Below are 27,482 nucleotides of genomic sequence, written 5' to 3'. Positions count from 1 at the left end.
CTCAAGTTGGAAGGTCAGGCAGCCAGACTAGACAAAAAGATAGAGGATCTTAAAAACAAACACCCCTGGACATTAGGTTTTACAAGCAGAACGAAATAAAATAGATGTTACAGAGACCCGAATACTTACTCTACTTGGACTACAAGTATAATGTGTTTCTTTAAATGTGTGAAGCATTGATTCAATTGATATGTAAAGTTTTTAGAATCGAGTTAATAGTAAATAAAAACATTAGTAGCTAAGAACGACAATTTTCACCGGTGTCCTCCTCTTTAACCGGAGTTATTTAATATTGGTTTCTATGATAAATTCTATAGAGCAAAATACTTAAACTTTCTGTAACATCCTTTATTGCTTACATGTATACCATAACAGATTAATAGTAAGCTCAATAATATATTCATAATATTAAGCATACGCACGGTGTGCCGCTTGTGATTATCTTTCGGTTTGTCTGACCTAACTCTTGTGTATGGCGATTGGGCACGGGCTTTCGGTTATTGCCTCTTGTTTCTACCTGTTCTATGATATATTCCATATTTTCAATGTGTATGTAACGTTTTGCAAGAGTGCTGCATGGGATTACTATATATGGGCTTTGGGATATATAAATAAGTATAATCTGCTACACTTACTCCACTCATATATTTGAAGTCCCCCCCTCCAAAGACAAGTCGTGCCGCTTTGCAAAGCCACAAAAACCGCACATATTTGGAAGTGAACATACATATAATCCACACATCATTAGCATACACCACACATTACCACACTCATTTAAGTCTCTACTCACCTGTTCTAGTAAATTAGCGCCCCCCTCCTTTTAGCTGTCGCGTCGCTCTCACAGTTCTCACACATGCTCTCATTCATTGATTCATCATCTTAATTTTAGTTATACGCAGGCCAACACCATTTTATGGCATCGGCAATGGCGTTGGTAGTGGCGCGATTGCGGGCGGGGTGGGCTGTGCGCCAATGCGCGCCACTTGTGGCAATTTCATTGGCTATTTAACGGGCACAACCACAGCAGCGGCGGCACCGCATCAGCAACCACCAGCACCTCAATCAGCACCACCCGCACTGCAAGCTCCAAGCGCTTTGGCATCGGCTAGACAGACCATACAGCAGCGTTTATTTGCGGGCGGTGTGCCGCAATTTGACTTACCCCCGCGGCAACAGCAACAACAACAGCAGCAGCAGCAAGCCCCACAACGACCAAGAACATGGCAACCGCAGGCCGCTTACAGCACGGCCAGCATATTCCAGCCACATGCGCCGCAAACAATGACGACGACGACGAGTCCTTTTAGGCTGCTACAACAGCAATATCAGCAACGCTGCCAGGAACAGTTGCAACAACCAGAGTCAAGCAGCGCTATGTTTACGCCGCCGCAATCACCAGCACACGCCCACCTGCAGCCCACGCCCTATGCCAACAGCATCATCAAGTACAACAACAACAACAACAGCAGCAAATGCAAGAACAACAACAACAGCCAACCAAATGCCAACACGATGCCTAATATCAATTACAATGTCAATGCGCGCACGAGACCATTTCATAATCAAGCTCAAGACACACTCAATACCAATGCCAATATTACTACCAGCAGTTCATCTGCCTTGCCTGCGGCTATGTGGCTGAAATGTAAGTCTTGGTGGTCAACTAGGCCGTGCCTCCTTCTGCTGCTCTGTTCCACGTTCACGTTCCACGTTGCTCGTTTCTCGTTCTGTTCGTTCGTAGACTCACTCACTGACAGACTCACTGACCGACCGACCGACCGACTGATTGACTGACTGACTGTCTCTCTTTATATCGCTCTGTCTCACTGTCTACTACAAGTATATATCTCGTATATCTATATCTGTGTAAATTTGTTTGGTGTGCTTTCCTATTGTCAAATCTTCCAATCTAAACTCTGTTTGCTGCTCTTAGCTGTTGTTCTTGCTGCTGTTACTATTGTTGCTCTGTAGTAGTTGTTGTTGTTTTTGCCGTTGTTAGTTTATTATACTTGTATTTGTAGAATGTCGTTGCAATCATGGCTACTGCTATTGCCGCTGCGCCTTAACCCCACGCACAATCACGCTTAACCCCTTCTCAGCTGCCAGAAAATCACATGCCCCAACCAAACACTTGTTCGGCACCCTCCACCATCTGCCCACACCTTGCCGCTCTCTGTTTTACGAATACGTTCACGTTCTAAGGCTGACGCTTCTTCTGCTTATTTGTTGACGTTACCAGAACACTACATTTCAAATTTAATCCTCTTAACTTATCTGCTTCTGTTTCTTTACTCTCTCTCTTTGCCCCGCAGCCTCACCTGGCGGTGATCCCAACGCAGGCGCCGTCAAAACCTCTACTGCCTCCATTACGCTCAAATCGGCGACGTTGCCGCGCCGCAAAATCAATGCCAAATCCGAAGTGCAACTCGACATCAAGCCGCGAATTGTGGAGCAGCCAGCCATGCGTTTCACCACAGAAATGCAGCACCCAGTTCCTGATCTACGCAGCGCACCACCACGCGAGGGTCCCATACCATTCAGCCCCATTAAGACATCGGTGCAAGCACGCGCTACGAGTCTCGAGCCATGCAAGGAGCACATCGTACCCATTCAGCGCCCTCCACACGCATACACACGCACTGGTTCCAATACGACCACACGGTAAGTGATCTGAAAATATTTATTAGAGGTAAGAGGTTAGAGGTTATTAGAGAGTAAGGAGTTAAGGAAAAATCGAGTGGATATGTAAACATTTGCATTCCTTTAAAATATTACGTGACATTTCAAATCCGTCTTCAATTTAAATGAATATGTTAATTTATAGTCTTCGAAGCAATCGAAGCAAGGACTCCCAATAGTTTTTAGCTCTTCTTGATTCTCACGTTTCGCAGTTAAGTTGCATTTACAAAATAGTTCAATATGTATACCCTGTACCCATAGTGTAAAATGGGTATATTAGGTTTGTGTAAAGTAGGTAACATGCAGAAGGAGTTATCTCCGACCGCCCCATAAAGTATATGTATATATTCTTAATCAGCATGACGAGACGAATCATTAGAGCCATGTCCATCTGACCATCTGTTCGTCTGTCTGGATGAACGCCCGACTTTCGGAGACGGTTGAGTCCACATTCACCAAACTTGATATGCAGACTCTTCCAGTATCCAGACAACACGAGTTTATTTATGGGCTTTGGGTGCATATACATAACTCAACGCCGGAAGTTTGTTACAGAGTCCTTCAATGTTGATCTTGCTGGACGTGCTATGACGTTCTTTCTTGTTTAAATTAAATACATTTCGACCACAAAATTAAGTAAAGCATTTAATATATTTAAAGGTAAATCGTGTTATGACAAAGTTCATGTTTTAAATTAAATACTGCTGTTAAGTTCCTCTTTGCGGTGGTATTGTAATGCATTAAAGTCACTTCCCGTAAACACGAAGACGACTTTGTTGAATACATATTTTATATAAAACTGAAATAATATATGAAATTTACATAGCTTAAGCTTAGTCTATAGTATATACATGTATGTTTTTTTTTTTTTGCTATTCCTCAGTTTCATTCGCATAAATGTTTTAAAAGCACCTTTAACCTTGTTACCTGTCTCTTTTTGCAGTTCCGGCTCGCTGTCACGTCAATCCACCGTTGAATCCGAGTCGGATACCACCACAGCCACCGCCACAAATCTTTCACAGTCGACTGTAACAGGCGGCCCCTCTCAGCCCATCAAGAAGAGTCCACGTGAATTCATTATACCCATTGCGGTGGAGGGAGGTGGTTTCATAACGCCACGTGAACGCAGCATTGAGCCATCCGAGTCCAGTCACACCACCGCTTCGAGTCGTTCAACGTTCAGCCGCCTGCGTCCGTCGCGTCGCATTGGGTAAAGTTTTTGCCATCATCTTCTGTGTGCGCGCCATTCAATTTTGAATGCATATTATTACCCATTCCCTATGCAGCTCCTTGTTCAGCGAGCCCGGCTTCGATGAGAGTTCGCCATTCCAAAAGATGCGCACCGGTTCAATTACACGTGAGGGCGGCGAAGATGATGCTCGCTTTACTCCACATAGACTAAGGTTTGCATAATACTAAATCCCCACTACCATCAAACTACCCATCTACACATACACACCACACACCCATATACTCGTATACTCGTATATAAATTGCCTTGCATACGTATTTGAATTTAATATTTTGCGCACACTTTTGCTTCGTTTTCTGCCACCCGCAGGAGCTCCAGACCTGTCAAGAAAATTAGTCAAGACAACGATTCACAAAGCTCCGGCGAGGAGGATGACGACGATGATGATGGCTTTGAGATACTCACGGCAGAGAATCTATTTTCAACGCTCCTGCAGCGCGTAAGTCATCTGGGCGGGGTTGCGGATGGACGGTCAATCGGCTGCCACTGACAGGCTGAGCCTTCAGCCTTAGCCTTCATTACACTCATTGGGTAATCAATTTTCACTTTATTTATGCAGGTACGCGCTCTAACAAACCGCCTCAACGTTAACAGTGACATAACGGCCGGCTTTCCCAGTCATTCTAGTCGCCTGCTCACGGACATATCGCGGCAGGCACAGAGCAGTCCCTTTTGGAGTCAAGGCAGTCCCTTTGGCAGGTGGGTCCCAATTTATTGTTTCCATTCATGCATATTTAAAGAAGCTGGCAAACTTGATGGGCCTTAGGTTTGTGCCATATTAAAAGCCCATCAGCTTGTTAGCCAATGTCAGGTCCAATCGTTATAATAATTGTTTATATTTTAACCATTTACTGTTCCATTTTTTTACATGCTGCGCGCGTTTATCCTGCCCTTAAATATAACACAAACTTAACGTCAATATTAACGCTTAACTAAACATGCCAACATTTTCGAAATCATTTCGTTCAGATCTCAAGTTAGTTACACTTATAGCGAAACGGTTGAAAAAAAGCAAGTGTAAGTACTTCCCAGGTATTATCTCCCGACTTCTTGTACATGTAGCTGTCAACCAAGGCTGCAAATATTATGTCAGGCTTTTGTTCCAGTTGAGGGATATTATTAATTATGAAATAAGTCGGCGGAGGCTGATAACAAGGACACGAAAATTTCCTAAATTAAAGAATGCTTACGTTATAAAAATGGAAAATCGCTGAAAAAGGTAACCAGTTAGTTTTCTGGTCTCTTTTAAATATCGTTTGTGCCACTCTTCATAAGTCATGGGTGACTCTGAACTTTAATATTTTGGTCCTGTGTCAGGAGGAAGTCCTGACAAAACCTTTGCAGGTGCTTATGTGCCATCGCAAAACACATATTTAATTTGAGGTCATAAGTATGACGGATTTTATTAACATGTAGTATAACATACATGTACATATGTATATGCAGCCTTGGTTTTAACTGTCCTGCCTAGGTCTTTATAATGCTGGTGACTAACTTTGAAAAAACTCCTATGCTCCACCCGACTAATATGTCATATACTTGGCTACTCTTTAGGTGCGGGCAACGTTTGCTCAACGGTTTAAGCATTGCACGCCAGCTAACTAATTGGCTGCCAAAATGCTGCTTGTAAGTTGGCCAACATGTGTAATGTGCGAGTCCCAAGCTAAACGTTGTCCAACACACTACAACATTTAACTACATTTATATATTAACATAATTAATTGTGGCATCTTATCTCTATCGATTCACAGTCGCCTCAACAGTGGCAGCAACAGCGCCGGCCTAGGCGCTCCTTGGCGCCATAGTTTGTCGCGCGATCTGGGAAACGATATGGAATCAATGTTCTCACGCACAGGCGCCACGCTGCCAAGAGGTGAATATCACAGATTAAAGAGTAAATTTATAGATCATTAGATGCAAGAAAGCAAATCAAGCGAAAGAACCACAACAACAGCAACAAAAACTACAGCAATTGCGAAAGAATAAAAGCGTTAAACAGCTCAGCTGAAAAGTATGCTACATAAATAAGAGTTACAAAATCCAATGTTCATTTCTAAATACCAATAGTAGTTTTTGAATGTTTTCTAAACATTAAAACAATACCAAACAGAACAGTACAGAACAGAGAATACATATTCGTACTATATATTATTTATCTATCTCTATCTACTGCATACATACATAAATATATATATTTATTAGTCTAAACAAATTTGTGCAACCTAAAATCCCCAAAAACAAAACCAACAACAAAAGCAATAATTAAGTGTCTATTATACAGTAATAATTACCAAGTGAAAATGCCGTTTACTACTCTACTACATACTTATGACAACAATTGTTCGTTTAATTTTGTTTTGTGTGCGCGCACAGTCTTTAATAGCATAATTTTATTTTTCAACAACCAAAAACAACCACAACAACAAAATTGAAATCGAGATACCAATTACTATATATTAAAAAGTCAAAAACGTATTCAGTTTAACTACAACTTTAGCGCTATCTATCTGTGTATCAATCTTTCAAACTCTTTATCTATCAACCTATCGCTCTCTGTCATCTTTCTATGCTGTCTGTCTTAGCGTACAATAATTTTGTTATTAACATTTACATTTTCCTGCTGCCGCTTCTCTATGTTTTCTTTTGCTCAATCAGAACTCTATTAGACGCAATTGCAAGCCCTAAACGACTACGTTAAGTGTGCTCTAACTTTTATATTTGTATCTCTCTCTCTACCTTATGCACAATTCTTTATTTATTTATTTTATGATTTGCCTTAAAGTTATTATTTTTAATTAGCCTTAGAATGTTATGCAATTAAATGCAAGAATGTTACAAAAAGAAATGAAAAAAAAAAAAATAATTGTCAAGTCAATCTATCGTATTCAAAGTTCTGAATATTTGTGCGGTTTTATGGATAAATACCATGTACGATAACAAAGAAAAGCTCAACATACATAATTAGTATTTACACAGGCATTCGGCATACCATACCCGGCAAAATTCATTTGTACGTTAAAAAAGAAACGATTGAGAAATTGTTTAAATAACTACAACAATTTAAATGTATTTGTAAACTTAACCACAATGAAATGCATTCAGTCGATCAGCTTAGTGCAAAAACTTGAGACACGCAATACGATTTTTAAAACAAGCAATAATACTTTTACTACATTTTACAGTGAGAGAAAATTTGGATGACAATAAAGCGAACCACTTTTGTTTTAGTATCTAAACAAAAAAGAGAAAAACCACAACATGGCTGTTTTTGTTATTTTATTTCTTCCGAAAATTGTTTTGCAACCAAAAGAATTGTATAAAAAACAAACAAAAACATAACGAAATTTTATTAATTATTGTTGTACAGTTATGCAAATGGCCCCGCTACCTTAAATTTGTTTTAGTTTTTCTACTTTCTCATCACAACAAAAACAAAACAATTTAAAAAAAACAACAAATTTTAATTGTAGTTTAAAAGCGCTAACCAAGTTCCTATAAGTTGAAATTTTCTTAATGTTTCCGTTTGAAAACCTAAACAAAAATTTGTGTTGTAAAAAAAATTAATTTTTAACACCACTAAGCACACACACACATGCGCACCAACCAACCAAGCAATCAACCAACACACACAAAGCTTTTCGATGTAGTTTATTTTGTCCACGCTGTTTTAATGCTGTGTATTAGTTGATCAATAATAATACCAAAAAAAAACGACTAACTTGGTACTAAAAAAAAATGTGAAAACAAAAAAAAACAACAAATTCTCAAAATATTTCCAACAACCAAAAACAAATTTCTGAGTTCTGGGCTTTTTTTCCAATCAAATGTTGAATTGTATATAAAAAAAATACATTTGTTTTATAGCGATGGTAAAAAAAATGCAAATGAAATTAACAAAAGGCTATGGCAAAGCTAAGAAAAATGTCCAAAACTTTGAATACGATAATGTAAAATGTTCAGCTACTAATTGTTGTCATTTTTTAAGCAAGATTTCTCATCCAAAACATACCAACATACTCGTACATACATGCTGAAATAAACACATTCTTTTAAGCTATTGTTTCAGTTAACCCTTCATTTTCACGTTGTCAACTGTTAGCGCGCACCGCATTTAATAATTGTTTTTTAATAACTACTACTACAATTAATTTAATGTTTTAATTGGCTTTTACACATTTCGTACTTATTTCGTTTCTCGTTGGCTTTTACAGTTGGTTTAACTTTAACAACTACGCCCACAAAGCATGTTATAACCATTAACAACAGTCCGTTCAATACCACCATCACCACCAACAATACGAACCTGAACCTGAACTTGAAACCGAACCTGAACCTGAACCCGCACCCGAACCCTGTCACCACAAAACTGAGTGCGCAAATTGGTGGCAATTTGGCAACGGCCACAGTCACAACGATTGCCACCGTGGCCACAGGGCCAATGCCGGCGTCATCGCCGAAGATGCCGCAGCAGCAGCAAACCACCACAACCACCACCACCACTACAAGCGCCACCGCCAAACTAAACAAATAAGCAAGAATCCCCAAGAAAGCCAACACCAGCACAGCCCGAATCGCAGCCGCCACAACGAAGCATTTTCAAGAGCTGCACTGAAGTTTGTTTAAGGATTGAATATGGCCGAATGGGTGGTTGGTGTGGTTGTGCGCCTGGGTGTGGGTGTGCCCTAAATGCAAGCTATACGCTCATACTTTAAGTTTACAATTTCCTCATTTGTTTATTGTTTTTTTTTTCGGACACAATTTTGAACTAAATTGTTAACTTGTATGCCCGTTTTCCGTTTATGTATTTAATTTGCTGCGCCTACAAGCACAAGTGCAAAGAATGTTATATTTCAATTAAAAGAGAGAATAAAAACTTTAACAAACGTATATTATCATTTTAAGTTTAATTATACATATATCTAAAAGTACTTACATTTTTCAAATGCACTAAATTCAAGCTAATTACCATTTTTTTGAGATAACAATACCTTTGTTTATTTAAAAACATTCAACTTGTTAATCATCTTTGCAGTATTAAAAAAAAAGACAATTTTAGTTATAGCTATAACATGAATATAACACTTTCAGTTTCATAAGAAGTTTAATCTTTGGAGAACATACCTCGAACCTATAGTTCTAAGCAATTTGTAAAAGCAATTAACATTTTTATATGCCTTCTTTATTTGCACAGATCTTGTACATAGTACAGTCTGAAGATTTGAAGTTATTTGATAAATGTATTCACACATAATTGAGTTAACACAATCCAGCTAAGCTTATAGAAGTGTGCGAACATTTTTTGGAGAACTCGTGCGCAAACCCCTTTTGAGTTGTCAAAGGCTTGATATTAATTGTGATTTTTGAGAATTAATTTTTTAATTATGTATGAATTATTATTTATGTATTTACTTGAAGTCAAAGTACATACAAAAACATAAATATTAAAATGACACTAAGCGAGTTGGCCTTTAATTTAACATCTAATTCAGAGTGTACATAAAAATGACACTCGTATAGTGCTAATCCTCCAAGCATTAAGTTAAGCAATATTTTGTGAAAACCCCTCTTTTTTTATTATAGAACTACGGAAGTGCAAATGAAATTTTTGTAATTGGAGAAAATAAAAATGCAGAACATGAAACAACAAAACAACACTAAATCAAACTAAAACTGTTAATTTGTTTATACTTATAAATTAAAGCTTGCTCCCCTGCACGTGTGCTAATCGTAATTATCAATTCTAATTGTTTACAATTGTTTTTGCTGTTAACCCGTGCGATTTTGTTGACTGTAAAAGCCGTTTGTTCTCAGTGTATTAGAAGAGAGCTCCAGAGTTCTTTTGGTTGCAAACAACAAATGTTTACAGGTGCCACATAGATGTTGGAAATGAGCTCCGAGCTTATTTCCGAAGCCGTTCGCAGAGCCGGGGTAAGTACAAACGCCATTTACTTGGCATTGGAGCAAGCGAGCAAGTAAGTGCCGATGCAAGTGATAAAAAATATAGTTGACTCAATAACTGCCAGCCCTCTAATTTGGCGCGACTTGCACTCAGACCCATCTACCTCTTTCCCTTTCACAGGGCACAGCAAAAGCACGAGCAAGGCAAGCGGAGCTAACACTGCCAACTTGGAGACCCCGGATAATGGGAAGAGCACAACGCCAGCTAACACTGCCAGCGGCGAGGAGCCGCTTGATTTGGCCGACTTGGACTTGTCGCGCTTGCGGCTCAGTAAAAAAGATCTCGAAACATTGTCTAGCATAACACCAGGACTTCCCAAATGCTTTCAGGAGCAGCTGCTCGCCAAATTACCGCCCACGCAAGCCCGCAAATTGTCGCGCACGCTCAGCGTCCAAGCCAGTGTGCCTCCAGCACCTTCCGTGAAGGTGTACAAACGCAGCCAGAGCAGTGGTCGCGGTTATTTGCCCGAAGCCTCAAACTATGACTCCGTGCCAACGGAGGAGGCCAAGCCAAAGCCCCTCACAGATGCCCCCAAGACAACAGCAGCAAGCACGGCCATTTATCGACGCAGTCTTAGTCGCACAAGGTATGATTATGATGGTGCTAGTGCTGCTGCTAATGCTGTGGCATCGGCCATTCCCACACCCACCAGCGCAGATACGAACAAAAGTCGTAGTAGTAGTGTCTGCCGTGATGATTTTGCCAAATCTTCGCTGTGTAACAGCAGCTACACCAGCGATATCAATGACAAATATAAATACTATTCGCCCTACTTGAGCAAATCGGGAAAAACTGGCCGAGATGGACTTGCTTCGGAGACGACGGTCTCGCAAAAACGTTATAGCGCTGCGTTAGGACGTCCACCGAGCGGTTGCCTATCACCACCGCCGACATCTACTACGATGGCGACTCCGTCGCTGGCCGATGGCACCAGCTCGTTGCGTAGACGTTCCTCGCAGCGCCGAATTTCACGCTTTCTGCGACCCGACTTCTTCGACGAGCCGGCAGCATCTTCAGCTAATGATGAGAATGGCTATCAACGTGAGCGGCGACAGCGAGAGCGTGAGACTCAAAGCGTATTGCGCGAGATACGCGAGAAGTCTAGCGACCGTTTGAGTGGAGCCGATTACGATTCGGAGCTCCGACGACGCAAACATAGTTTGCCAAACGTTGACGCTGAGGACAGCAAGCCAACACGACATGCACGCAACAAGAGCATGGAAATGTACAGCAATGTGCCAGAGCAGCCAATATCATCCCAAGAAGCGAACAACACTAAGTTGCAGCAACGGCGCAGTTTGTCGCGGCCACGTGAGCTCGAAACTGAGCTGGACAAGCGTGAACTAGCGGATAAAATACTGCAAGAATTGCAGCTACTTTCTGCAGTACGCACGCAGCACGAGAAGCGACTGTCTACGGAAGTGGCGCCAAACCAGGAACCCATAAATGACAAGACTGAAGAAAGCTACAGCAGCGAACAAACCTCAACCATCAAGAAGGTTAAAAATGTGAAACCTAAAGAAAAATTCCTAGAGCCAACTGCAGATATCGAAACAAAATCAATGACCACGTCAACAACGACGACACTTGTACGGAAAGTCAAAAAAGTGTCAAAGAAAGCGGATGCCAGCAAAACGCCTACGACTGAAGCAACTCCAGTATTGCCTGAAGGTAGCGACTGCTTGCCACAGTCTGTGGCGAAGGAGACTAAGTTGAAGAGACCTAAATCCTATCCCATGAAGGACTTAGGATTAAGTCTTAAAAGCGGAGAATCGCCTGACTGTACAACTACGCCTCTTCCCAGCAAGAAGCCAAGCAAAATGCAGGAGACGCCAATGGACCTGAATTCTTCAGGGACCCAACGGGAGAGCCGTCTCATACGCCCAAAAAGCTATCCAGCCACCACCAAGCTAACCACACCCAAGGAACTGAAAAAGGTCACACGCAGCGGTGTTGCCATACCTAGTATAGCGGAGGATCCGTCAACCACGCCCACTTCGAAATCAGGTAGCACATCGCGTCAATCGACATCCGAGGAGAAATCTCTATCGGCCACTCCCACTGCCCTCACTGAAAAGGACGCTACCTCTACCACCTCCAGCGAGTCGCGCCCGACCACAATCAAGAAAATTATTAAAGTATCAAAGAAATCGAAATTAGTTCCGCCTACCCCAATCACGCCCACAACGCCAACCACAGCAAGCAGTAATACGCCCGTAGACAGCTCCAAGGAATCCAGCCCAATAATAAAGGCGAAGGAAAAATCGCCCGAGAAGAAAACCAGCAAAGGTTTACTCTACGCCATTGGCCAGAAATTCGAAAAGTTGCGTGACTCAGCTATGAGCAAGGACAAGAAGGCAGCACAAGCCTTGGCTACCACACCGAGTACTCCAAACGGAGCGCTGGCCTGCACTCTGAAACAAAGCTCGCCGGAGCAGACATCCCCGGAACGTGTTATTAAAGAGAAAACATCGATATTGCGCAAGAAAAAATCGCTGGAGTCGGAGAAAATAGTTGAATTAGAGAACTCTCAGGGACGCTCAGACAAGCGTTCACGCTTTGACACAATGTTGCGTTCCTTACGCGAACGTTCCGTGCCGCGGGCGCAGTCCACGGACAAGGAGAAGATTGAAAATGCCGTGAAACGTGCTGCCAGTGTCGAAGACTTACAGGCGGCCAAGCACGGAGGGGGTGCCGTTAACAAAATGCTTGGTGGGCTCTTTAGACGCTTCGATCGCGAAAGCAGCGAACAAAGACGTGTGCGCAGTACGCGTTCCACCAGCAACATTGAACGACAGTTGCGCGAGGAAACGCCAACATCGCCCATTTATCAGAACGCAGCCGCCGTTAAAGCTGCGGCAGCAGTAGCAGCAAACAAGCCAAGCCAGTCAGCCGAAGAGAATTGCAATTGCGAGACAGCCTGCCCGGACTGCATACAAAATCAAAGCGTGCCCAAGCAGGCTAAGGAGCAGACCAGCTCACAAAGCAATAAGGAGAAGCGTAAGGGACTCATGCTTGATCTGACCAAGCTTGACCGTCTAGATAATCCGAGCAGTAGCATGGCATCTGGGGCTGGCGCTGCGGCCGTTAGCAGCACCAGCAGTAGTACCTATCGCGGATCCAAAACGAATCCTGCTCTGATCAACGGAAATGGCCTGTATTCGAATCTGCCGCCTTATCCAGGTGCCGTCAAAAGCTCGTCTAACAATAGTTCCAGTCAACAGTCGATGGACAATGTCACCAACAATAACTCAATTAACACCACCAACAACAACTCGGTTTCTTTGCAAACTTCCCAAACATCTGGCTACCGCACATCGTCGGCGCATGAGATCAATCGTAACAATCTGCTAACACCCTCCTTCGAGAACATTGCCAATTATTCATCGGACTCGCGAAGCTATCAGGATGACTGCGCCTCCACTTCCACCTTCCTATCGCCCACTGAGGAGCCAGAACTGTACTTCGACAACTGGTCTATTTGCTCCGAGGACAACTACATGCTGCATGCCACGCCTTCGCCCACTGTGTCGCGTCTGTCTCGCGCCTCACAACTCTCCTCCCCCACACGCTGTTCGGAGAGCTCTGACCCCAACGAGAGCGTTATCGATCGCATTAAACGACGGAGTTTCTACAGCCGTTTCAATGAGCAGAAGCCACGTCGGACAAGCAGCATAGTTGGTCCATCGGCAGTGCGGGATTACTATCGTGAGCAGAAAGCGGCGGTCAAAGCACGCTCCAGCCACAAACTGCACGGAGATTCGATCGAAGCACGTGCACCCTCGCCGGACATAACACAGCAGTTCTTCCGGCCCCTGAAGCTCAGTCCTGTGGGCACTGAACTCAAACCACCCGCCTACCGTTCGGCCCTGGACTACTCCGCCTCTTCTGTGTCCAGCAAGCCGCTCAAGAGTCTCAACGACATACGCACAAATACATCGCCATCGTTTCTGAGCAAACGTTACGGTAGTTCCAGCATGGACGCCCATGACTACACAGTACCCATGCGCTACAAGAGCTCGTCTAGCTCGAGTCCTAGCAACGGCGCCATTGGTGGTGCCCATCACCACAACACCAACAGCGGCGGCAGCAGTAGCAGCTATTATAATACCTACAATCCCAAAAGGCGGTCCTCTTATACGCTGAATGGCACACTGCCAACAGGCAGTGGCGGGGCATCTGGCAGCTCCCATCATCATATTGATGGCTACGCCACGTTGGGACGACGTTCCATACGACCGTACGATCACCGCACGATGTCCCTACTCGAACCACCCACGACCAGCAGCAGCGGGGCCAGTAGTAGCGCCTACCATCGACGGGAAGCCCGTACACCGGTGCGGGACTACACTTCCAGCATTTCACGGTACGTTAAACTTTTCGGACTACTTATTGAAACAACTTAGTAGGCTTGAGCAGAGATTCTTAAAGCATATAGTATATTGGGAATATTAAATAAATCCAACTGTCACACTTTTTGTGGCAAACTAACATAAAATCTATTTCCCTTCTGGTTTCAGTTCCGGTTCGCGCTATCGCACATCGTCGGCCACTCGTAGTCCCACAAACATTTGATGTACAACACCGCAGAATGGTTTCTGTATCTTCTGCTATTATACAAAACGCAAAAAACCGCATGCCCCGGCTCTGACCACAACCCCAGCACCTCCGAATACATGCACCTCAGCGACGACTGCCTCTTCATCAGCCTCGGCTGCCTCATCACGCGCCAGCAGCAGCGGTGGCAGCAAGAAGTTGCAGCAATGTTCACAATCGCAGCCCCACAACAAGTTTTAGGCAACTCATTACTGATTATTGATTGCCAATAAATAATCAAACGATTCGAACGCTCATAGTACTCTAAAGTAGGCAAAACAACTGCCAGACAAAAAGTTGAACTGCATGTTAGTGTTAGTGAGTTAGTTATAAATGATTTTTTATATTTTTATATAGACAACGTTAAAGTTGGGCGCCCCGTTGTGGGGGCCTGTAGTGGTAGTTTCACACATGCACACACACACACACATACACACTTGTATTTAAGGAGTGTGATCTTTGAACTCTTCATCGAAACTTGTGTTTCTTTAAATTTCTCACTGCCTTCAGATGAACAAACATCTTTCTAGCCTTATCAATCATATTCAAGCAGGAAAAGGAAACGGTCGATATTTTCAATCACAAAACATACATACATCCTCCAATAGATATAAACATATATATATATATATGTGCGTGTGTGTGGTGCATCTGTTTGTAGCTGCGTTTCAGAAGAACAATATGTAATACGATTTTCAAATAATAATTGTGCCTTGGTTCCTTTGGCGGTTTTAGATTTAGCCTTAGCTCATAAAGTTGTTTTATTTTTAAGCCACATTAGGAATGAGAGAAAGCAGAGAAGAGAGCGCAAGATCCAAAGTGAAAAAATGTTAGTCTTTAAATCAACAACAACAAAAATCTGAGCGTTTCAAACATAATTGTATTTTCTATGCCATACATTTTGAGTGCGCACAGATTTGTTTGTAGAAGTGTGTGTGTTTTTTAGAGTCGCGTTGAAATTTATTAAAAATATTTTTAACTACGATTTGTTGCTCACAGAACTGAAACACCCCCCGTATGCCTCGTGAGAGAGCATCTCTCGTACAATTCTTTTGAGTTAAAAGCTAAGTGATGTTTATTCAAATTTGAAATCAATAATCGTTCGTTAGGAATATTGATGTTATTGCAAAATAATAGAAAATATGCGCAACGAGTGCGATAATGTAGCAAACAATAAGCGAATTTAATTTTTGCAATTTGAAATTAGACTCAACGTTTGTAGCATACAAAATTCAAATGCAAATGAATGGGAAATGTTTTTAAAAAATACAAATAAAAATACATTAAAAACTTTTACTAAGTGTTATTATACTTATAGGGCAAAGGGTTAATTACTCCCGAAACTGCTTTAGTTTTGTTTCTGTAGCTTATAGGTGGGCATGAAAGGTATATAATAGGTCCACTTCCAGCGACGAATGGCATCCATGCCAAGTGGAAAATCGTAATCGGTGGCGGAGCCATCGTTAATATTATCATCTCCCAGGGGCATTTCATCAGCCCAATCAATAAGACCACGCTCTTCAGGTGTTCCTTTGAAAGCAAATAATTAGCCTTTAGCTTAACATAAATTCGAATTGCTTACCCGGAATAATGTTATCCAGCAAACAGCCGAGCAGTCCACCCACCAATATCGTTGTGCCCAACAGCACCGACAAAGTGGAGTCCACAGTTTCATTTCCCGTATTTATTGCTCCCGGATGCTGCTGCATCCAACGGCACAGCACCATGGGGAAGAATATGGAGAGGCCGATGATATAGAGATTACGCGCCGAACGCAAGTCCACATATTGAAGCGTGGACAAGCCAAAGGCAATTATCATGCCAAACATTACACAAAATATGCCGCCCACAACGGAGTCTGGTATTAGAATAAACACGGCTCCAAACTTGCCAATAACGCCTTGCAACAGCATAATGAGTGCCGCCCACTGAATGACGCGGCGGGAACCAATCTAAGAAACCACCAACAAAACGATTACTAAATATATCTGATGCCATTAGTCCTTTCTCCACTCACCTTGGTTACGCCAATGGCGCCCACATTTTCGCCAAAGGTGTTTGTGCCATTTCCAGCGCCCCAAAGCCCAGCCAAAACGGTGCCCAGACCCTCAGTACCAATTCCACGATTTATGGCGTGCAACGGCGGCGATTGTGCTCCAGACATTTGGGAGACTGTGGGATAATAACTCAGAGACTCCACTGTACAAGCTAATACGCCGGCCAACATGCCCAGCACCCCGCTCAGCGTGATTGACGGCAATCCAAATTGGCCCGGATAGGGTACATAAAACCACTTGGCGCTGGTCAACACATTCAGACGAACGTCTGTGCGCGATGGATGTCCCGGCTCGAAAACATTCGTGGCCGTTAGAATGCCACACAGACCCCACATGATGATGATGGTCAGCAGGACGGGAAACAATCGAAACAGCTGAAATTGTCGTACCTCCAGGCCATGACCCTTGCGATAGGCGACAACTGGAATCGACACGTTCGACATAATTTGCGAGAAGAGCGTCAACATGCCGGTAGTGCTGAAAGGACGAAACATTTTCATAAAGGTAAGCTGAAATTTCTGGATAAACCATTTTAATTTAAAGTTTATGGCTTGCCCTGTAGCTTCATATTGTAGATATTTCCTATTAGCCTCCAACTGATTATTTAAGGTATGATTAATTGAAGCTCAATAATGAGTAACTGCAGCCGGAAGAGGGAGACAATCCTTCTTTTATCAGATCGATGGAAAGTTAAGTAAAAGAATATAAGTTCCATACGTAATTTGGTAAACTAAAGTTAGCAACTTATATAAGGCATTTGTTTATAACTGATAGATTTCTAATAAACTGAAGCTATATCCAATCGAACCAAGTCTAAGGTAATATCTTACTGGATGAAAAACGTACTCACCCCACAGCAATCCCCCAGTGCTTGGCGGCCGTATCAGCGGCATGCTCGAAGAGCGTTAGACCCACCAGCGACACAGTCGGCACAATCGTTAATGGCGTCACATATTTAAGGATTTTTCCCACCAGTCCCGTGTAGCCCAGCACCACCTGGACTAAAGCGGATATGGCAATGGCGCCCGATAGCTCACGCATGCGGACCTGCCATAATTCCTCACGCATTTTCTCATCCATAGCGTCCAATTCGGCCTGCGCCGGACACTTCCATTGTGGCAGCGCCAGGATGGCCAGGGTGGGCACCAGAAAGGAAATGGTGCCACCCTGAACTATGGGCAGACGTACCCCCCAGGTGGCCTGGAAGTAGGTAACTATGCCGGTGACGAATATCATTGTAGAGATAATGATGCCGCGATTGGGATCCTCGTCGGACATGCATAGTGCTGGGGTCAAAATAAACGGTATGGAGACAATGGCGCCGATCATTGTCAGGTAGTGCTGGAATGCCAGAAAGATGCACAAGTACCAGGGCGGATTGTCATTAATGGCATAAAGTAGCTGTGGTTTTGATTTCTCTCGATGTGACGGATCTGTGTTCGGCGTCTGTGGTTGTGCCCCGCCCACTGGCGTTGGCCGGCTATTGAGCGCATTTCTCTTGGCCACATTGTCCTACAAGAGAAGAAAGAGAGACGAGCAGAGAAAAACGAGAGAAAAATTAAAACATTACAACAAGTACTAATATATGTAATTCAATTTATGCAAATTTTCTATTTACTTATGCTAATCACTGATTGCTATTCACGATTGGGAAACTGTCCGCCCCATGCGACTACGAATTGTGAACTTTTACCTAGAAAATTGCAGCGTATTTTATTTTATAATTGAGGAGGGCATGTTGAATTTTTATATTTCATATGAATTTAATTTTATTCTGGCATAAATCAACATCCAATTATGGGAAAATAACTTTGAGCGGTAAACTTTTATAAGCCCCATCGCACTCTGTGTCAGAACCAGACACTAATTCCAACTTTATTTTTATTGCCAAGTAAGAATGTCCAAAAAATAATAAGATTGCAATTTACTCCAATTTTGGAATTCCCAATTTAAATTGTTTTTCATAACAAAATCTTAATTATCTATAAAACTCGAAAAAAATCGAACAGGAGGTGTTGGGTCAAACTAGCCACACTCGCAGTTAAATAACCTTATAATTACTAAACCCTATTATACTAGCATAATTGTCAATATCTATTGGAAATATTTTCATGTCTCAATCAGTCAATTAACCCTCGCAACTGCAAATATCACTTCCCTCTTTATTATTTGTACGTCCTACATTCTTACACTTAAATTCACCACACTGTAAGTTGAACTCTAAAGCATCAGTACGAAAATACCAATAAACAGTTTGTAATCAACTCTTGAAGAAGAACCACTGTCTATCGCGTACGGGTCGTTTGGTTATGTGTCAATTGCATTGTTATCTATGTTCAAATTAATTCACACACCGCCCAGACCTGAAGTTTTCATGTTGGCAAGGAAAACGCTCCTTGACACAACATTTTGGCGCCCAACGTGGGGCTCGTGTGTGAATTTTACTGCGAAGAAATTTAAATTTTGTAATTTACATATAAATACTTTGTGGCCTTCAGCTTCGCATTGACTTGACGCGTTTCTCGCATTTTTTGTCGCTTCGATCTCGCTGCAGTGGCTGTACACACGCACACAGCTAATTGCCGGCATATACATACATCACTTATCGTTGTTGGAAGTACACCGCTATTTCGTTCCTATTCGCCTTGCTGTGGACTTCGCTCGCCATCTTTTGGATCAGTCTTGCCGACTGTACTTCGATTTGTTGGAAGTACGGCACGACTTCGCCTTAATTCGCCTCGCTACTGCTTTCGTCCAAAGCATACACATTATTTCTCGAAGACAACATTACTCGCTGTTGGAAGTGCGCCGTTACTTCTTTCTTGTCCGCCTTGCTTCTGCCTTCGCTCATCGTCACTTGGACCGTATTTGGTCGCTGCATCACTTATCGTTGTTGGAAGTAGGAAACTACTTCGCTCTCGTTCGCTTTGCTGCTGCCTTTGTTTGACAGCAGACGCATCATTTATTGGAATTTACATCGTTTATTCGTCGGCAACCGAATAATCGCTGTAAAAATCTTCACTTCGTCGCACATTAATTCGTCACTATCAGCTGCGTTGGTGTCTTTGGCTGCTGCATTAACAATTATTTAATTCGCGTTTGTTCAATTTAATTTGTTCAGCAATATGTCGATCGAAGAACTTAAGGCCAAGAGAGGTAATATTAAACGTAATATATCTCGCATAAGGTCTTTGGTTGAAATAAAGGATGAGTGTAAACCTAAACTGTCCAATGATGAATTGCAATGTCGCTTGGGTATATTAGAGTCATATTTTAAAATGGCTTTAACTGTGCAAACTGATATTGAAAACTTGGACCCTACCGATAATGGTCGCGCAGATATGGAAGACACATACGTGGAGATCAAGCTGTGCATTAAGGAGCAGCTTGGAGGAGAATTAAATACCACTGTGCTGCCCTCGGATTCAGAACCGCCGGTAGCTACCATAAAGTCGTCGTCGCTGCCAAGGCTGTCGCTACCGACATTCGATGGAAATTACGCCAATTACAGCAATTTCATCAATTCGTTTGAACAAATAATTGCACGTGAGTCTGGGCTATCAAATATAGAAAAGTTCAATTACTTGCTGTCCTGTCTAAAGGGGCCGGCATTAGAAACAATAAAGGCATTTCAAGTTACGAGTGCAAATTATCCTAAAGCCCTGGGAAGGCTTAAAGAACGGTTTGATAATCCCACTCTCATATTTTTAGAAAGTATTGCCGCATTGTTTGCGCTACAGCCAGTTGAAAAGGCAAACAGTCAACAGCTTCGTAGCCTAGTGGATAAGGCATCCGCAATATTTAGTTCGTTGGAGTCCATTGGCAATTCAACTAATATTGTCCAAGCCATGCTCATATATATTGTCATTGACAAATGTGATCAGCAAACTCGAAGCAAATGGAATGAATCGCTGGACTACAAGACACTGCCCTGCTGGTCTACATGCACACAGCTTTTAGAACGCCATTGTCAGTTTCTACAGTCATCAGGAACCTCTCTTCAGCGCAAGTTCGACAATAACAAATCCACAACTCGTGTTAATAGCTCAACCTTTGCTATCACTAATGCATCTTGTATACTCTGTTCTAGCCCCGCCACAAAATTAACAACTGTGCCCAGTTCAGGGCCATGAATAGCAACCAACGTTTCGACAAGGTCAAAAGACTTGGACTTTGCATCAACTGCCTCGGAAGTGGACATAAAATGGCACAATGTCCATCGACTTATCGTTGCCGCACTTGTAATAGAGGGCACCATTCATCGCTACATCATGGACAACCATCGCAACTCTCGCAAACATCGTTCACGCAAGCATCAACTGCACCAAACGACGCGTTTCACCAGGCTCAAGCTGCCTCACATTCTCACATGGAAATTTCTCCTGGTGATCAGATTCTATTGGCAACTGCTATGGTTTTGGTCAAGGATTCATCAGGTGAATACAAGCTTGGGAGAGCGCTGCTAGATTCATGTTCTCAGGTTAACTTCATAACTGAACACTTCGCCCAAAAACTTCGCTTGCATCGAGAAAGGCATCACATCGGGATCCGTAGTATCGGTGACTCCCTAACTAATCTCAAGGCTCGTACAACAACATCAATCAAATCACGAACATCGAATTATCAGTTGACGCTGCAGTTCGGAATTACGTCGCACATTGCGTACCAGCCTGACGCCGAGATCGACATCTCAAGTTGGAATTTGCCTGCTAATGCACCGTTGGCAGACGATACTTTCTTTAAGTCTCGACGTATCGACTTGCTGTTGGGAACTGAAGCATTCTTTGAAGCGCTTGCTATTGGTCAAATTCGTATCGGACCAAATTTACCCACTCTGCAGAAGACTCTGTTTGGTTGGGTCATCTCCGGCAAATATCAGCATCAACGTAGCCAACGACCACCATTGTGCTTGGCCACAGTTGAGGACTCGATAGATAAACACTTGCAACACTTATGGAAAATTGAGTCTATCGAACGCCCGATTAAGGAGCTTCACCCAATTCATCGTCGCTGCGAAGACCATTTTGTAGCCACCACACATAAGGATGCTATTGGGCGCGTTGTCGTCAGCCTGCCCTTTAAGGAGAATCCAAATTGCCTTGGAAGCTCTTTCGAAACAGCTCGAAATAGATTTTTCGCCATTGAAAGACGTCTGTCGCGTCTACCCGATATCCGCTCACAGTACATATCCTTCATGCAAGAATATGAAGATCTTGGTCATATGTCGCGCGTACAGAACCCAAATCTAAAGGAACCGCACTATTACATTCCACATCATTTTGTACTCAAACCGAGTAGCTCATCAACGAAGCTCAGAGTCGTCTTCGATGCATCATGTCGTACGACCTCTCAAAAATCGCTTAATGACTTGCTTTTGATCGGCCCTACCATTCAAGATGAGCTCTACATGCAGCTGCTACGGTTTCGGATGCATCGGTTCGCCATCACAGCTGATGTTACAAAAATGTACAGGCAAGTACTCGTTACCAAAAATGATAGAAGGTTTCAGTATATCTTTTGGCGAGCCTGTCCAGATGAGGAGTTACAAACTTTCCAGCTCAACACAGTTACGTATGGGACGGCGTCAGCGCCATATCTCGCAACTCGTAGTTTACAGTATCTAGCGGATGAATGTGAAAACGAGTTGCCTGTTGGAGCTGCTGCTGTCAAGTCGTCATTTTACGTGGATGATCTGCTATGTGGAGCAGACGACATCGATGCCGTGCAAACACTGAAACGGGAGATTACTGAAATACTCAGTCGTGGACATTTTCCCCTATGCAAATGGCACTCAAATCTTCAAGAACTTATGGAAGACCAAACTACTAAAGAGATAACCATCTCCGAAAACTTCGTAAGTAGTACACTTGGTGTAACTTGGCATCAGCAAGATGATGCGTTCAGTTTTACCTTTCGGCCCAAGGAAGTGTATACCACTGCTACAAAACGGACAATTTTAGCTACCGCATCATCGCTTTTTGACCCGATCGGCCTATTGTCCCCACTCGTCGTAATATCTAAAATTATCCTTCAGGAACTATGGCTTCTGAAACTCGACTGGGATGAGTCAGTCCCACAACCCTTACTTAATTCTTGGATTAAATGCTTACAGTCCCTGAACTCGGTCTCGTCGCTAACTGTTCCTCGATATTGTCTGCAACCAAGCCCTTGCAGCATTCAGTTACATGGCTTTTGTGATGCATCAATCAGAGCATATGGTTGCTGCTTGTACATGCGCACGGAAGACGCAAATGGACACATTAACGTGCACTTGATGACTTCAAAATCAAGAGTAGCACCAGTGAAAAAGCAGTCGCTTCCAAAACTGGAACTATGTGGTGCTCACTTGTTAGCTGAATTGTACAGCAAGACAAATAGCATATTTAAACATCGAACCATTACATCATACTTTTGGTGTGACTCCCAACTCGTTTTGTATTGGCTGCAACAACACTCAACTACTTTGTCCACGTTTGTGGGAAACAGAGTATCTGACATTCAGGAATTGACTTCGGATGGTATTTGGCGCTACGTTTCGACTCATCACAATCCAGCTGATCTTATATCTCGAGGCTGCCGCGTTGAAGAATTGAGAGCCTCAATATGGTTCACTGGTCCCGCATTCTTACGCGACCATCCGTCACAATGGCCAACCAAAAGGAAATCATTTGATGTCGACATAAATATTGTTAACTCGGAGAAGCGCAAAACAGTGTTTACCGCTATAAGGGACACAAACTACATACTGGAGGTCATCGATAAAATAAGCTCACATACTCGCACTATTCGTCTCATCGCTTGGATGATTAGATTCACAAAGAAATGCAGAAAGCAACCAATAGCATCGACAATTGTACTCTCGCCAGAAGAACTTCGATTCGCGTCGAACTGCATAATTTGGAACATTCAACAAACTCATTTCGCAAATGATATTCTCGCACTTCGGAAACAGAAACCATTAAAAAACAACTTGAAATTTCTCACTCCTTTTTTAGATTCGTCGAGTAGCTTTGAGCTGATCAAGGTTGGTGGGCGACTGGACTATTCGGAGCTACCAGATAGACAAAAGCATCCATTGCTGCTGCCCAGTAGTTCGCATTTCGTTCGGAACTATGTTCGTCATCTGCATATTCAGAATTTTCATGCGGGCCCTAAGGCATTAGTCGCGCTAGTTCGCTTGGAGCACTGGATTGTCAACGCTAGAGACTTGGCTCGGCGCATCGTCCGTTCCTGCATCCATTGCGTTCGCTACAGGCCCAAATTATTACAGCAAATTATGGGATCGCTGCCACCGACACGTCTCACACCTGGTTTCCCATTTGAACGCTGTGGGATCGATTTTTGTGGACCTGTCAATACATATGTTCGAATTCGAGGAAAGGGTCCTACCAAATCATATATAGCCATATTCGTCTGCCTTCTCACAAAGGCTGTTCACATCGAACTAGTATCAGATTTGTCAACCAAGTCGTTTATGAATGCCTTGAAACGAATGGGAGGACGACGCAAAATGCCAACAGATATATTTTGCGACAACGCTACTAATTTTGTCGGAGCTTCTAACCAGTTACATGAATTAAAGAAATTCATGTTTAAGAAGGAGACTCAAACGGAAATTCAACAATTTTGTGCGTCGGACTTTATTAATTTTCATTTTATTCCACCCAGGGCACCCCATTTTGGCGGCCTTTGGGAAGCTGCAGTGAAGAGCGCCAAGGGTCTTCTAAATCGCACATTGGCGAATACGAGGTTCACATTCGAAGAGCTGAGCACCGTCGTTGTGGAAATCGAAGCCATCCTCAACTCGCGCCCTCTGTCGCCGCTGTCATCAGATCCAAACGATTACAGCGCACTGACTGCCGGACATTTCTTGGTCGGAGACTCACTCCGCTCATTGCCTGAAAGATCATTAGAACCATGCAACTTGTCTAATTTGGATCGGTATGACATGATGACCGCTATTAAGCAACGATTTTGGAAACGCTGGAACGCCGACTACATAAACGAGCTACGAGCTCGTACTAAGTGGACGTCAACGTCACCGAACTTAACTGAAGGAACGTTGGTAGTTGTACACGAAGACAATCTGCCACCGCTTCGATGGAAATTGGGTCGCGTTGAGTCAACCGTGATCGGAAGAGATGGACGAATTCGGGTGGTGCACCTCCGCACTGCCACTGGAACATGCTGCAGACCCATACACAAACTAGCGATACTACCTGCTTGTTGAAAGGGTCCTTTCAAAGGGGCCGGGATGTTGGGTCAAACTAGCCACACTCGCAGTTAAATAACCTTATAATTACTAAACCCTATTATACTAGCATAATTGTCAATATCTATTGGAAATATTTTCATGTCTCAATCAGTCAATTAACCCTCGCAACTGCAAATATCACTTCCCTCTTTATTATTTGTACGTCCTACATTCTTACACTTAAATTCACCACACTGTAAGTTGAACTCTAAAGCATCAGTACGAAAATACCAATAAACAGTTTGTAATCAACTCTTGAAGAAGAACCACTGTCTATCGCGTACGGGTCGTTTGGTTATGTGTCAATTGCATTGTTATCTATGTTCAAATTAATTCACACACCGCCCAGACCTGAAGTTTTCATGTTGGCAAGGAAAACGCTCCTTGACACAACAGGAGGCAAATTTTAGATATTTATTAAAAAACTGAACTTCTTAAAACATTATAATAGGAAGCTATAGCTTTTTTGTTTAGTTAAAGAATTTTCGGTCTAGTAAAGAATTTTCGGTCTAGTTAAAGAATATGGGGGACTTCATGCAACTTCGAGACCAGTATTCACATTTTTCTATTAAAGTAATACGGAACAGGGTGTTGTTTGAATACACATTTCTATTCATTATTTTCGCATTTTGTGTTTTTGGCCCAGGGTGCGACAGCAGATCGAGTTTTCTTGACAGCTTGTTGGCATACTATAGCCGTTGGCACGGCTGTTAGCACCACTCGTGATTAATTGAGCGTGAGTATCAGTGCAGGCTGCATCTTGTTTCATTCCGTACAGATTTAATTAAGTAATAAATTAATAGCTAATCGCGCGTCTAGTTAATAAATCACTATTGTATAGAATACATTTTTGAGTGAGGGGTTTGCATTGCAAGTATGTGACAAATTGCCGCTAGTTATTTCAACAAGAAAACTATCCACTGATGATCCACATAGATTTGATTTTAAAAACCCATTAATAACAGATTTTTCTCCCAACAAATTGGCACTTCTGTATTTTTACTCAATTGCTGCACTTGCTATATAATACATTCGAGAATGTCTATGGCAAAACAACGTCAGTTAGCAAAATGTTGCTAAAAAAAACCGAACAAGAGAAAAATATATCATAAACAGATAGCAATCGATAGAAAAAGTCAATTAAAAGCAATTAGCAAAAAATACAGTAAGTCCCTTCAGTATCAAACAACTTACATTAGCAATGGACTATGGATGAAATGCTCGGCTGTGCATAATCTAACAAAACTAACTGAGAAAGGGATTGGAAATGCTTCACTTTTTAGTCTGATACCTGAGGAGTATGTAACATATAGTAGAATTTATGGCTGTCCCCCCATGCTATAAATGATATATATTCAGCTTAACGATGAGAATCGAATAACCTGTCCGTCAGTATAAACACCATAAACTTGTGAAATACTTGTACTGTATACCAGCTAGGGAGACCAAACTCGGCGTATAAACTTACTTTATCCATACACAGACCAAGTTTATTACAAGCGTTATATTACCTTATTACTTTATATAGCTGTCATAAAGCCAATCTTTTATTTATTGACACATATTTAACAGATTTGCTATTTAAAATGCCTCAGAACATTCCAAAAAATTCGATGCACTATAAAAATGCTCGATGCCAATCCTTTATGAAGTTATTGTAATCAAATTGTAGAGAGAGAGCGAGGGAGAACGAGAGACAGATTTTTGTAATACCTTATCATATTTCAAATTTTCATCATAAAGTTGCCATAAACCACTCTTACTGAAATTATGCATTCTTAATTTTAACGGTACGGTAGGCTAATATGTTTTTTATAAGTTTTTTATAATGCTAATCTGATATTTCATAGCTAACCTGAGTTAGGTTGAAGGACAGTGGCGGATAGAAGGAGGCAGACAAGATTCGGGCTGGCGCGACTGTAGCGCTCTACTCTTTATATTTATTCTTACCAATTAAAGGCTTCTGTTAGATAAAATAATTAAATTTATCTAAGAACATGCTAAGAAGTTCTTCGTCTGCGCCGATAGCAAGACGGTTATCTCAGAAACTTGTCAAACAGTTAAATAAATGAGTATTAAAAGCCAAACCTGCAACCTTGTTTAATAAAACATTCGAGCATATTCAATTAATATACATACATACGTAGAGCACGTGAGAAGTGTTTTAAATGTTAAGAAAACGTGTTCATAGCAGAGGTTGTACAACAATTAAGGTACGGGCGATAATCACTTTGATTAAATTTAATTGATAGTAAAACATACATGGACTGAGGACACATACTATATTGTGATCACATGTGGTGTCCACCATGCGCCAGTGTCCACCGTATAACCATTAATATAACAGTGCCGAGCAATTTTTAAACTGTTTCAGTGGACTTATAAACAATACACAAATATTTTATTGACTTAATTGTTGACACCACTTAGATTTCGGTTTGTTAAATCATATTCAATTTTTCCTTTATTCTACACTTACAGCGCCGCAATCCTCAATTGTTACACTGTTCATTTCCATAATGAGAAAAGGTACATATACAAGTATATGGTTTCTGTGAAATTTGAAAATCTTTCACCCAACTTTATATTAAATAATTAGGCTAATCTATGCCTCCCGTAAAACAATCACAGACATCAAATACGGCGTACGGCACTCGATAAAATATATCTGGTGGAAATCTTTCG

The 27,482-nt window shown here is 42.2% G+C and overlaps 2 protein-coding genes across 5 annotated transcripts in view; one reads left to right on the top strand and one right to left on the bottom strand.

Annotated features, from left to right (window-relative positions):
- The window catches only part of LOC115621615 (serine/threonine-protein kinase par-1), a 57,083-nt gene extending 41,852 nt beyond the window's left edge, over positions 1–15,231 (top strand). For 2 of the 4 annotated variants that reach the window (XM_030515307.1, XM_030515308.1), the window contains exons 7-15: positions 890–1,645; positions 2,313–2,661; positions 3,623–3,889; positions 3,966–4,082; positions 4,241–4,370; positions 4,491–4,630; positions 4,901–4,948; positions 5,683–5,804; positions 8,143–8,818. In XM_030515307.1, the coding sequence (XP_030371167.1) occupies positions 890–1,645; positions 2,313–2,661; positions 3,623–3,889; positions 3,966–4,082; positions 4,241–4,370; positions 4,491–4,630; positions 4,901–4,948; positions 5,683–5,804; positions 8,143–8,462 (2,249 nt within the window). In that variant the 3' untranslated portion in view covers positions 8,463–8,818. Of the gene's footprint in view, positions 1–889; positions 1,646–2,312; positions 2,662–3,622; positions 3,890–3,965; positions 4,083–4,240; positions 4,371–4,490; positions 4,631–4,900; positions 4,949–5,682; positions 5,805–8,142; positions 8,819–10,010; positions 14,257–14,410 lie in introns of those variants that run through there. The other 2 variants (XM_030515310.1, XM_030515309.1) reach the window with 2 other exon arrangements.
- A 115-nt stretch (positions 15,232–15,346) lies between these two features.
- On the bottom strand, positions 15,347–27,482 carry LOC115621617 (solute carrier family 23 member 1). The gene is made up of 5 exons (XM_030515311.1): positions 27,277–27,482; positions 17,394–18,055; positions 16,504–17,020; positions 16,069–16,438; positions 15,347–16,016 (listed from the first exon to the last, which is right to left on the bottom strand). The coding sequence occupies exons 1-5, from the start codon at positions 27,313–27,315 to the stop codon at positions 15,835–15,837; spliced, it is 1,770 nt and encodes a 589-aa protein (XP_030371171.1). The 5' UTR covers positions 27,316–27,482; the 3' UTR covers positions 15,347–15,834.

Source organism: Scaptodrosophila lebanonensis, unplaced genomic scaffold (assembly GCF_003285725.1).
Source record: "Scaptodrosophila lebanonensis strain 11010-0011.00,11010-0021.00 unplaced genomic scaffold, SlebRS2 tig00000024-arrow-pilon, whole genome shotgun sequence".
NCBI classification, from domain to species: Eukaryota; Metazoa; Arthropoda; class Insecta; order Diptera; family Drosophilidae; genus Scaptodrosophila; species Scaptodrosophila lebanonensis.
Note: the sequence above shows the minus strand (reverse complement) of the source record. Positions and strands in the feature narration are given on the sequence as shown.